Source organism: Chiroxiphia lanceolata, chromosome 21 (assembly GCF_009829145.1).
Source record: "Chiroxiphia lanceolata isolate bChiLan1 chromosome 21, bChiLan1.pri, whole genome shotgun sequence".
NCBI classification, from domain to species: domain Eukaryota; kingdom Metazoa; phylum Chordata; class Aves; order Passeriformes; family Pipridae; genus Chiroxiphia; species Chiroxiphia lanceolata.
In genome coordinates this window covers 7811414-7824170 of record NC_045657.1, presented here as the reverse complement: position 1 = coordinate 7824170, position 12757 = coordinate 7811414, and the positions used below count along the sequence as shown (strand labels likewise).

Here is a 12757-nt window from a genome sequence, read left to right as displayed (position 1 = left end):
CACTCCAGTCCCATTGTGGGGAACATTCCAATTTATCAAAGCCAAATGAACATTAATTGCTGCAGCCTGCTAAGTTTTCGAGCTGCTGTGACCTTCATTGAATTTTAATCCAAAACAGATAAGATTTACTTCCACACAACAGGAAACAACACAATTAAACCCAAATGACAGCTGAGATTATGGTGAAAAAACACAACAGGCGTAATGACAAAAATATTGATTCCTTTCTACTTGACACTGTGCTAAAAAAAAAGGTATATAAATAAAATCTTGCATTTGCATATTTGTTTGGGTTTTTTCCTCCTTTTTTTCTTCTTTTCATTTGGGAGACAAATTTCAGATACTCAAGCCAAGAGGAAAGGAGTGGCAGAGAGTAATGGAGACTGAATTCCCTTTAACTGCAGTAATTAATGTTATGTCTCATTGGGGAGAGATTAAGAAAAAACAGTTAGGAAAGGAAAAAAAAAATAAAAATTAAGTATTATTTTGCTGTCAAAGACGCCCTTGAGCTTAGGAAGGGAGGTGTGAAGAGGGTCACAGTCACTCAGTGCCTTGCAGGGGCAGATGGTGGCTGCAGGGACACAGGGCCATGGACACTGATGGTCCCTATCCCACTGCACTGGAGGCAAAGCCACCCCAAATCACAAAGCCACACACCAACAGCCCAAATCCCTGGAAGGAGGAGTAAACCCAGGATTTACACCTCCCTGCAGCCCCCAGGCAGAGCAGGAGCTACCAGCCAAGTCATAAGCACCTACAGAAACCCAAACCAGCATTCCCATAGGGGGGAGCTCAGCTCAGAGACATCTCACTGCCCCATAAAGCTGTGCCCAGTGCTCCCTGAGTGAAGGATTAGCCAGATCCCCCAGGCAAACCTTCCCCAGCTCCTGTAACTCAGAAGGAGGAGGAAAAGACAGGAAAAAGCAAGTGTTACAACTGCTTAAAGGAGATGGAAGGAAGCCCTTTCCATGTCTCCTGTCCCGCCCAGTGGGATGTTGGGCTGATGATGAACAGGCACACAGAGCCTGAAACCCCAAGGCAGTGCTAGGGTGGGCTGGAATTCCTCATCTGCAGCAGGAATGGTGTTTTAGTCTATAGAGAGCACTCAGGAGACATTGGGAAGAGGAAGGAAAAGTATTTGAGAAACATCCCAGGGATGTCCAGCTGCATCTCGAGGAAAAAGGGATAAAGACACAGTAAGAATGGGAACAGGAGGGGGTGCCCACAGCACCCCATGCCAAGCACAGCATGGCCTGGGAACTCAAGTGATGAGGGCTTTCTGGGCTGTCAATTAGCTGGGGTCAAGGAACAAAGTAAAGGAGTGGGAAAGCAACCTGAACTGAGCCCGAGGAGCTGGGTGAAATATTCCACCCAACATACAAATAATTGTGCCCATTTTATTTCAGCTACAGAACTCCATGTGGTCTTAAGGAGGAAAAAATGAAAAATAACAAAACACACAATTATCTTTGCTGGTAACTCAAAACTTGGCTCGGGTTCACTCAAAAAGTTAATGAACCTTCTGAAAAATCTGGGCAAAGTTTCAAGCCTGTGCTGCAATCCTGATTCAGGGAAGGAATCTGCAGGGCTCTTGACTCCCCAGGGACAAGTGTGCAGTCCAGATCCCATCCCAGACTCCTATCCCTGCCTGGAACCTTGGCTCCTGCTGCAAGGAATAGCAGGATTGACAAAGAAAGTGTAATTACAGCTCATTCTGTGTGGAAGGAACGCTTCCTTCTCTTCTGTCTTCCCATTGGTTTTGCAGAAGGGAGGAGAGGCTCAGGGCAGGAATTAACTCTCACAACAAAGCCACGGATGCTCCCATGAAAATGCTTCCCATGGCACTGCACATCTCCAGGGGCTAACCTGGGATCAGGGGGCAGAAACATTCCTGCTGTGATATGCAGAGCAATGCCATCAACTCCACCCCGCTGGCACCGCTGCTGCTGCCGCTCTGAGGTGCAGCAAGGAAGGCTCTGGGCAGCAACTTCTCCCGGGAACTTTCTCTCTAAGCATCAACCCACTACAATCCTCCTGTTGTATTGCAGAAAGAGCAGCTTTAGCAAGGGCTGGGGATCAGGACTGAGTCTCTCCCCACTAAAGAAAACCTGCATTTTGATCAGGAATCACCAGTCTCCAGAGACAGTGAGTGTGTCTCCCTCCAGACACGGTGTCTCTCTAGCTCAGGTTTGCCACAACAGCCAAACAGTCCCACACTCAAACCAGGATCGAGCTTTTCACCCCCATTTCACACCCACACGTGTATTCCCGTTGTCTTCCTTCCTTGCTCTGTCTCTCCCTTATATATTCAGGCTCATTTTCCAAGTATACAAGTTTAACCCTTCCCCCACGTGGCAATACTCCATCCCACTGACATCTTCAGCAGGACATAAAACCATTCCCTATCCAACCCAATAAAGCTGCAGTCCACAACTCCTTTCCCTTCTGCCACCCTACATCTTATCTTGCCCAACAGCCTTAATACCAAGCCTCTCTCCATGCTCACACACAGTGCCCAATCTAAAGCCCCACTGACAAATGCTTAGACACTCAAAAAAACCAGATTTAAGTTGTAAAAGCCAAATATCCACTTGTAAAATGAAAAAAAGTACAGATTTTGTACAGTCTCTGTTCCTCCTTCCAAAACACAGGATAGAAGCTGTGGAGATGATGCACAGGTTTCAAGAGAAGAACAGTTTCACCTTCTGCAGAGTGGCTCTGATAGGATCCCCAGTGCCATAAGAGTCTTTCTTTGGGCAAACAGATGACATGCACACACACTGGACATACAAACCTAACTTCTTTTTTTCTTTTATTCATATTTTATCTGATGGGACTTCAGAGACAATACTTTGAGTCTCATTTCACAGATAGAGCTTTAAAGCAGAACACTGATGGACCAGATCCAAGTATGCTGGCAACCATCTCATACAATACTAAAACAAGCACTTTGAAAGGCAATAGAGCACATCCACAACCTGTTAATAAAAGGTCACAAACACCTGAGATGGAGATATTGAAAGCACCTGGACCCTCTTTTCACTTTTAGTTCAGACTTGTCCTTTGCAAGAGATGCTGCAGCCTCTATTCACTGAACAGGTAAAATTCAGCTTCAGAAAGAAATGACCAAGCCAAAAATCTTGCTTTTGAACAGACCAAAATGCAAGGAGAAATACTCCACTGACACCTCACCACTTTCCAGCAGAGACAAAGAGGAACCACAAGGATCCCTGTCACCCTCCCAACAGCTTTTTCCCCACTCTCTGTTGCTTGATTTTGTTTCATTTTCTCAGAAGACCAAACACTTTTTTTTTTTTTTTCTTGGCCTATTCAAACACATCTCTCCCTTCCTGGAGACCCAGCCAAGAAGGGACACAGACATCTGCAAACCGAACTCGCCACCCTGCTCCTTGTCACCCGCCTCTCCCCACGACCTGGCCGCCAGCCCCCTCCTCCGAGGGGGTCCTCCATCCCCTCCGATGCCATTGGCAGCTTTGACTCACCATGACTGAGATATGAAGAATGTGCATCTGCTCCTCCACTATCTCCGAGGGCTCCTGGAGGCTGGGGGGGGTGGCCCGGGAGAGCTGCTCGGCGCTGCTCATGGAGACGTGGAAGTACAGGGTGCCGTTCTCCAGCCACTGCTGCTTCCAGTGCACCAGCGAGATGTCAGCCACGGTCCCCGACATCTCTGCAGGGGCAAAACACACGAGGAGGACGTGAGGATCAGTTGGTTTTTTTTCCCCACAATGCTCAAAGGTATTACTCTAAACGATCCAGGAAATTGAGATTGAGTTTTACCCCGGTACCGGTTCTATATCATCATCTACAGGATGAGCTCGAGCGTTATTTTTTAGCCTCTGCCTGCTATTATCCCCAAATGTGAACAGTAAAGTTTGTCTTCCTTAATAAAAAGCAAGGGGCTACAGAGTGCTTTGGGATTTCTAGACTAGGAAGGTAGCGACAGTAAAGAACACATTACACAGGTTCCCTTTAACCTTCTATAGCTCTCCAAGGAAACAGGCTGGAAGGAGCTCCCAGGGATCTGCAGCCAAGCCCAGGGGAGCTTTGTGAGTTGGCACAGGGAGGACACACAGTGCAGGATGCAGACACCAGTCCACACTTTGTTGGTATTACAATGGAAGCCTTCCTCCAGGTGCAAGGCAGCACCTCAGCAGTACTGAACAGGGATGTTCCCAGCACAGACCACGAGCACCAGGCTTGACAAATATCTATTGACCTTGGGGTTGCATCTCTTGGTCGCCTTCTGCAGCTGCTGTTGGTTTCACATCCCACCTAATCCTGATTTACACCACAAGCACCCTGGGAGCTGGGATTACAGCACCCCAGCACATCCACTATGTCAGCCTCCCTGACCTAGGGCACTGCACCAAATCAGGGGCTTGGACAACACAAAGGGCAGCCCCAGACCTGCAGTCCTGGCAGAGGCAGCATCTCCCAGCCTCAGCTGCAGCTCCTGCCTGGGCCAGGAGCACTGACAGCTCCTCAGCTGCCCACCACGTTGCAAGCAGATCTCTGCACAGAACAGATTTTGGCAGTTTGGCAGCTGAATCAAAACCCAAAAAAATAAAAAACAAACCCAAAAAAACAAGCACAAAAGGAGCCAAAATATTTCTCCTTCCACCACCTCTTTTTTTTGTGTTTGTTTTTCCATTTGTGATATAAGCAATGGGAAGCAATTCAGGTCCTCTTAGTCACTGGGCCCACAGCTTCAGCAGGCACCTGCTTTGAGGGAGACCCAAATTCAATTCCCTCCTGTTTGGGAAGAGCAACCAGCTATAACAGAGCACGAACACACTGTCTGCAGGTGTGTCTGCTCCAGAACAGCCAAGAGCACGAGCTCAGAGACTCCTGGCACCACGGTGGGCACAGAGACAAGGTCCTCCTTCTCCTCCACACCTTGGCCACAGAGAGTCAAGCAGGGAGGACAGGGCTTGTTCCCTTGTTGGCAAAGCAGCCAGGGAATGGTGATGGCATTTGGCATTTCATTATCCTGAACCCAGCTGGGCAAAAGCACATCCAGGAAGGAACAAGCCCAGCTGAGTCTGTCCTGAGGAGTCACTCACACCTTGCAGGACAAGATGCTTCAAGACACTTGGGTGCTGGCTGGCAAGGAGCCACTCAGGCTACAAGAGCAGGCACTTCCACTTCTACACACCCGCATCAGAACCCAAAAAAATCCCCCTCTTGATCTTTCAGGAGCAGTTTTTCTCACCCCTAAAATCAATACATTTTCCAGTACCAAGCTCCAGGCTTTCTATCAGGGATCAAAACAGAGCCAACCAACCTGCTCACAGAGCAGCCCCCATCATGCCACAGCAGGTCCTGCAGGATCCTCTCCTGCTGCAGGGCTGAGGGCAGGGACAAGGTCACCCCGTTATTGCCAACTCCCAGACTCAGCACCTCACTTTTTGCCCTGCTGACACACCTGAGCTGCTGCACTGGCACCTCCATCTCATCAGAGGAGTTTGCTCATTGCCTCTGCCCTCCCAGCACAGCTCCAGTCCTTATCCCCAATCCCTGTGGGCACCTGAGCACCCAACAGAGAAAAACCAAACAGCTCCTAACCCTGCATGGATCCATCAGGAGCCCACACTTGCCCTTCAGGGGGGACCTGTGAGCTCCCTGTCACATCTCTGTCACTGCTGTGACATCTCTCCTAATGACCCTTCCCTCCTCTAATAAAAAGAGCTGTTTGCTGGAGCAAATCAGGAGCAAGAGGTGTTGTTGCTTGCACTCTGTAACCTGTAAATCACAGCAGCCCCGAGGCTCTCTCTGCAGGACAGCAGCTTCTGCAAGATCTGGGAATCTCATGAAATGAGTCTTGTGTCTCTTCATCCCAAAAAGGCTAAAGCAGAAGGTTTCTTACAGCAGTAAAAGAACAAAATGAGAGGAGTATCAAGGCTCCTTAATTGCAATCGCCTTCCCAGCAATACTTCAAAGGTCTGTACGGAAAAGCATCTCCTTGTCTAATTAAAATCAAAACAAATGCTACTTTTAGGAGCAGAAACACTCGCTCATCTCTGCAGCAGAAATCCATGATCATCCACAGAGGCAAACAGGGCCATGGGAGAGCACAGAAGCATCAAGGGACAGACTCTGTTATGCAAAGCCATAATCTTAATTCTGTCCAGGGGGACAGCCAGCCACAGGAGGGGATGATTTACAGCATTACACACTCATCACACACACATCCCTGCAGCAGACCTTCCCAAAAGAGCTCAGGAGGGAGGTTATATCACCCACAGCACAGACCCCACATGGGTGCCACCAGGACCCCACTGCTACAGTTCCAAAGGCTACACCACAGTAGGGAGGCAGGGAAAAAAAACCTCCAGGGTCAATCTTTCTCCAAATTTTTTTTCCCTTAGACACATTTTTTTGCATGGGACGTTTAAAAGGATCACAGAGAACATTTCTCAGGAGTTCTGAAATATAGGTAATTTTTTGGATTTTAGCCTAGACTGAAGATAAGCCTGTTTCATTTTCAAAAGGTCTCTTCCAAAAGTAGAAACTTCAATTTAACATTCATTTCACCATTTTAAGCAAACCCAGTAACCAGGCAGCTTGTGACAAACACTGACTTGCCAAGCCTGGATACCTGTTCCCAGACATTTATAAACACCTGTGTGCTCAACACCCCCTGAGCCCTCATTGCAGGACACTTATTACCCCCCCAGCATCACCAGGACATGATGAAACTCCATCAAATTCACTACTCACAATAAAAAAAAAAAAAAAAGCCTTTTTAAGCCCTGTAGCTGCTGAATTCTTCAATATCCAAACACAGGGAAGTTTCTTGGCCTCATATACTTGACACAAATACTCCACTGCCTGTGTTTCACTGGACACACATTGTCACTCCTCTATCTGCACAGTACTTACAGCACTGATAGCCCGTCCATCAGAAAGGATGTAATAGTCTGCAGCAAGATTGCCTGTTATCAGAGCTTTCCAATGCTTTTGGAACAAATTAAGGGCATTCCTGCACCAAAACTGAATGAGATACAGTTAAGGTTTTAAATGGGCAGCAATGGAAAAAGCACTTGTGGTCTATAGCTGTTTAAAATCTCAGTATCCAGCAGATGGGGAGCTCTCAGATGGGGTTCAAACGCAGCTTTGCGGGTAAAACACCGAGTAAAACAGCCAAACAGATCATAAAACATCTGCCATGCCATCTTCCTACCTGCTCACTGTGCTCAGCAGCAGAGAAGGGATATGAGGGTCCTCATTCCTTGCAGCAGCCAGCCAGACTCCTTCCCTTCTCCCCATCCAAAGGCCTCAGGCAACCACATTTCTCCATCCCAGAGCAGAGGATCCAAAGAGCCTGTTCCCCCTTCCAACACCAGCAGAAATGGCTCCACTCCAGCCTCCCCCAGGTGCCTCCTCAGCTCTTCACACCTGCCCTGCATTTCCCATCAGGCAGCTCAGCTCAGCCCAGGGGCGGCACCCACCAGCCTTCAACACCACCTGAGGATGGTTTGAATTTAAGAAAAGGGCACACAGAGCATTTTCTCCTTTTCTGCCCTTCCTGAAGCTCTGTGCCTCATAAAACTACAACTTCCAACGTTTTCCTTGGAAATAAAACAAGCAATCCAACTAAACCCTTCTCAAGGCTCAGTCCCCAATGTGGGCTCATGCCCATCAGCAGGTCCCCCATCCAGGGCAAGGCAGGGGACAGCAGTGACCACAGCAAGATCCCTTCCAAACAACGCTCTAATTCCATTTTTCCCTTTGCTGTTGCTACAAACCTTACATATAAACATTTCATTGAAGTCTTCAAGTTGTATTACAATCAAACTTAAAAGCAAAAGGGCCTAAATGCATTTGGTTGGGGACCAAGATGATTCCCATAAAAGCAGATTATGCTGACATGATGAATATAAAACGAAACAGCAGATATTAAAGTTGGAGGATTGTTACTCCATGCCTTCGGGCTACTGGCCGTCCTACCCACCTCCTCCCTCCTCCCCCCCCTCCCACTGGCTTTCACTGAAGGCAGAGAAAGCCTTTTCACCTCTGCCTTCTCCAAGGAAGGCTGCCAGGCTCGAAATATTCACTATCTGCCCCCAGTCCCCCCCTCCCAGACCTTATGCAGTGCTTCAACATTCATCAGTTATTCGGGAGGCTGCAGCCCTGCCTTCTCTGTCATGGCGTTTTACAAAGCCCGTTTTGTATTTAATTGGCTTGTTCTCGCTAATCTACCATGATTATTGTATTTTTATTTCATTCTTGAAGGTCATTATTCAAATAAGCCGTTTTGCTTACGGCTGCTCATCCCCGCACAGTTCCCCGCCCCCGGAGAACCAAACCCTCCTTGTGCTTCCTCCCCAGTGCTGCTCAGACCCTGGGACCTGCTGGGCTCCTTTCCTATAAGTACCAAGTCCTTGGTGTGACGGGTGAGAAGCCAGTGAGTAATTTCCAGTGCACGGATCCAGGCTCCTCCTGCCTTTTTTCCTCCCCACCTGCTTCATCCCAGCAGGACCTGCACCCTGCAGCCAGGCTTCATCAGCTCACCTGCACAACTCCTCAGTGTCTTAATCTGCTGGCAGAGCAAAAGCTGGAGATCTGTTTAGGCATTGTATTTCCTTTTACAACCTTGGCATCCTCTTCTTGCCCATTCATCACCCCTCATCCTGCAACCCCTCATCCTCCCACTGTTATTCCAGGGGCTCTTCTGAGTTAATGTTCTCCAGAGGCGCCAACCTCCAGCGAAGTGTTGGTTTAGAGATTCTTCGGTGCTAGCTACCACTTATGCTAATAAACCAAATTTATGCAGAAAGTCATAAACAGAGAGCTCTCCCCAGTGCCCTTGCCAGCGCAGGATTGCTCCCTGCGGAATAGATTATCACACTCTGTGCAGACTAGTTCCGAAACGACTCTAGTAATGGGGCTTCCCCCCTGCTCCCCAGGGGGCTATTCTGCAGTCAAACAGACCCAGAGAGTTCTAAGGGTTTGGGTCTTTTGGTGGCAACGTGGTGGGGTTTTTTTAATCTCAATCATTAGCTCAGGTTTTTTTCTTCCCCTTCCCCGCTGCTGGGTTTTTAACATGTTTCTTCCCCTCCACACCTCCTCCCCTTCTCCCCTCGCAGCACTCCCTGGGGCAGCACACAAACGCAGCTGCGGATCGTAAAAGGTAATGGAGAAGCTCAGAAGTCTAAGAAAGGGGGGAAAAAAAGATGACAAGCTCCCTCTGATCATCTCTTTTCAAAGCCCCTGTCTGTGAGAACACAGTGCTGCACCCGCAGGGCATTTCAGGGGTGGCTCCGGCGCTGTGAGTGTCTGCAGGGACACAGAATCATGAATTGTTTGGGTTAGAAAATCCCTCTAAAATCATCATTAACGCAGCACTGACAAATCCAAGACATGGTGTGTGTCCAGGGATGGTGCTGGATGGAGGAGGGCTTCAGGCAGCCTTGGTCTAGGGGTGGTCCATGGGGGGACCCCGCTGGTTTTTTTAAGAAAATACTTTAGGTAGATGTAATTATTGTGAAATGCAGCAAGAGGTCAGCAGACTGCATCATCCAGAGGTGGTCCAGGAGATGAACTGGGTGAGCAGGGAGGACAGAGTCAGCCCCTTCCAGGCTCCCCTGGAAACATTCCCAGACAACCAGAGGGTTGGGCTGCTCCAACACAGCTCTCTTCATCTCAGCTCCAGAGCCCTCTGCACCATCCCCACATCCCTTCAGCCTTTCTAATCCCAGGCTTCAGGGTCCCTGTACATGTCAGGGAGGGGATATTGATTTGCCTGTGCTGCCTACAGATCACAGTCTGACTCCACACACCTCAGAGAAGCTCGGCGCTCCTGCAGCTGCTTTCATTGCAGTTCAGGCTCTAGTACATTACCCTTATTTATAATGCTGGGCCTTCAGCATGGTGCCTCAGGCACTCCAAAATTATTACAGGGCCCTTTGACCTTCAATTCCCTTCCCTTCCATTCCATCTTTATCCATCAGCAGAGGCTCCCCCTGACGTGCATGCAGGCAGACAGGGCTACTGCCCCTTCAGCCAATCCTATGGGAATTGCTGGCACCCAGCTGGACAGGAGTCACCTCTGTTTGAATGAGAAACACCAGGGATGGGAGGGCAGCTGGGAGAGTGCTCCTGGGTGAAGCTTTCCCAGAGAGATGAGACACCCAAGCCTGGAGCAGCACTGGGGGTGCTCAGCCACAGCCCTTCCATGGTGCCATCCCTCCGGCTGATGCTTAAAAATAAGGTGAAGGAATGTGACTTCAAGCACCAGAGCCTCTCTTGTGAATCCTGCAAAGATGAAGGGCAGGGTGTAAGAGGGATGGGTGTGATAGGGGTGCCCTGATGCACAGATTTTGCCCTCCAGCCCTGTCTTCTTCCCCAATCCCCACCCCTCTGTTAAGGAACAGGAGTTTGCTTTGGAGCTGCTTTAGGGTTTTACTGAAAAGCTCATCCTTTGCCACTTCTCTGGAGCCTCCTGGCTCACCCAAGAGAAGCACAGGGCTCACTGCTGAAAAAGCACAAGAAGGTGCAAGGAAGAAGGTCCCTGTGTCACAGGAGAAAGCTGCTGGTTCATGAAATCTGCTGCTGTGGAGGTGCACAAGGAAAGCCGTGAAAGTCTTCTGCTCCCCACTTACTCCAGATCCTCAAAACCAACATGAGACAGACCTGATAAATGGGGAGAAAAAAGTCTACCTGAAGGGTACAAGCATCATTTTTTCATGGTCCAATTATTACTTTCTGTTAGAGGAATCAGTGCCTTTGATTTTGAAGCTTTTCTGCAGGTAACAGGCACCCAGCACTGGCCCAGCGCTGTTAAGGGTGGATTACGTGAGACAGGTTTTCATGCAGACCATAGGAATGTCCTGGCTCAGAAAACCCAGCAACTGGCAGGAGATGAGCAGATCTGCATCAGGGCAGGCAAGGCTGCTCAGCCCTGACCGCTGTTTAATCCTCAAGGCCAGGCAGAGCTCAGCTAAGTGGAGTTGCTGGCGCTCCGAGTGCCCCCGCCCGCGCTGCACATCAGTGCCTGTGGGGTGACACCAGAGCTTCACCTGGAGCCTGAGCAGATCTGAAGTGTCTAATGACACAAGTGGAGGCTACTGAGAGGAGCTGCTGTGTGTCATAACCACTCTCTTGGTTCTTCACTGCAGCTGAGGAGGCACAAGGGAGGCAGCTGGGTGGGAAGGCGCAGGGAAGGCACCATCACCTGCAGCGGCAGCACTCGGTCCCCGAGCGGGCAGGAAATGCTGGCACGTGGAAACATGGCCAGATGGGTCCTGCTGATATTTTAACCCAAATCTCACAGCAGAAGGGAGCAGGTGCCCAGCCAGTGCCCCCCTGCCTGCATCCCTCCTGCTTTCTTTTCCTGGTCACCAGTGAGGCTGGAGTGGGGATGCCTTTTCCTGGGGCAGCCAGCAGCACCTCAGACACAGACACCGTGGCAAAGGAACAGCCCCAAGAGTCATTATGGCACTGGATAAGGCTTGTGCATAGGGAAAATATTTCATTTTTGGAAAACCACCCCTATAGCCTCTTCCCTGTACAGGCAACAGTGGCAGCTGCAACTTTTTCTTTGACTATGAATTTCTGCAGGAGCTGAGGGCTGGGAGCAGGGCAGAGGGGGCAGAGGGCAGCTCAACACAGTGGGGTGGGCACTGGGACAGAGCAGGACTGTCACACAGGCAAAGGGACAGAGAGGGAATGCTCTTGTCTTCCTAGCAAGCTGTGACAGGAGCAGAAGGGCAACGTGACCTATTCAGGTGACTTGAAGAGCGAGGCAAAGCCAGGCAGGCTCCACAAGAAGGCAGAGAGGTGTGTTCACTTCACAGCATCTGCCTCTCTGCACAGGTACACGGGGGAGAGAGCACCGGCCCCGAGGGGTGAGTGTCACTCTGAGCTGGATTAGAACTAGCCCAGTGCTTTATAACCTCTCTGCATTTTTAAACGTCTCTCTTTGGGAAACAGACCTCTTAAAATGATAAGGTAGTTTGATAGCTCAGGGCACTGCCAGACTGGGAAGTAATTTTTCTAGAATGGTTCCTCCAGAGACTTCCCCTCCCAGTGGGGAGGTGGGATGGGCAGAGGAGGAGAAGAAAGCAGGGCAGGAGAGAGGAGGTCTAGTCGCCTTCTCCAGAGACAAACACAAGGATAGTTCCACCTCCTGAGACATGGATGTCCTTCTCCAAGGAGAGGGAGCCGACTGGATATTTTAAGGCAAAAAACAGCGAGTGGATTACTTGGGATCTTCAGCCTGTGTGTCACCTGGAGCACCAGGTGGGTGTATCAAAAGCCAAGTAGCCTGAAAATTCTGGACATACACTCCCTTGACCAAATAAGCAAAAATATCAGTTACCAGGAATGAGTATTTCCTGAAGCCCCTCCACGTGGATTGTGATGAGGCTCCTACACTAAGAGGGTCCCTTCCCTGCTGTCAAGGCACACACCCACAGGGCTTAAAAAGGATTAAAGGTCTTATCTCTTCTCCAGGAGAGATTTTTGTGTGCTCACTCCATGGAAAGCCCCCAGAGTCTCCCAGGTACCACCCAAATACCCAGGCTCTGTCCTGGCTATGCAGAAACCCCAAATTCATCAAGTTCTTGTAACCTCACAGAAAAGTGACTTCTCTCTGACTGTTACACCTCAGCCAAGGACTGACCTTGCACGTTTATCTACCCACGACCCAGAGAGATTCCATCAGCCTGGGACACACCAACAGTCTGCTGTTGGCCAAGCACCACCAGGTTTCTGCAGGAAAGGAGAAAAC

The 12757-nt window shown here is 49.6% G+C and overlaps 1 protein-coding gene across 1 annotated transcript in view; it reads right to left on the bottom strand.

Annotated features, from left to right (window-relative positions):
* Nucleotides 1–12757, bottom strand: part of LOC116797283 (astrotactin-2-like) — a 191255-nt gene that overhangs the window by 134545 nt on the left and 43953 nt on the right. Inside the window, exon 2 of the mRNA XM_032708670.1 lies at nucleotides 3504–3691. Coding sequence (XP_032564561.1) covers nucleotides 3504–3691 — 188 coding nt within the window. The remainder of the gene's footprint in view (nucleotides 1–3503; nucleotides 3692–12757) is intronic.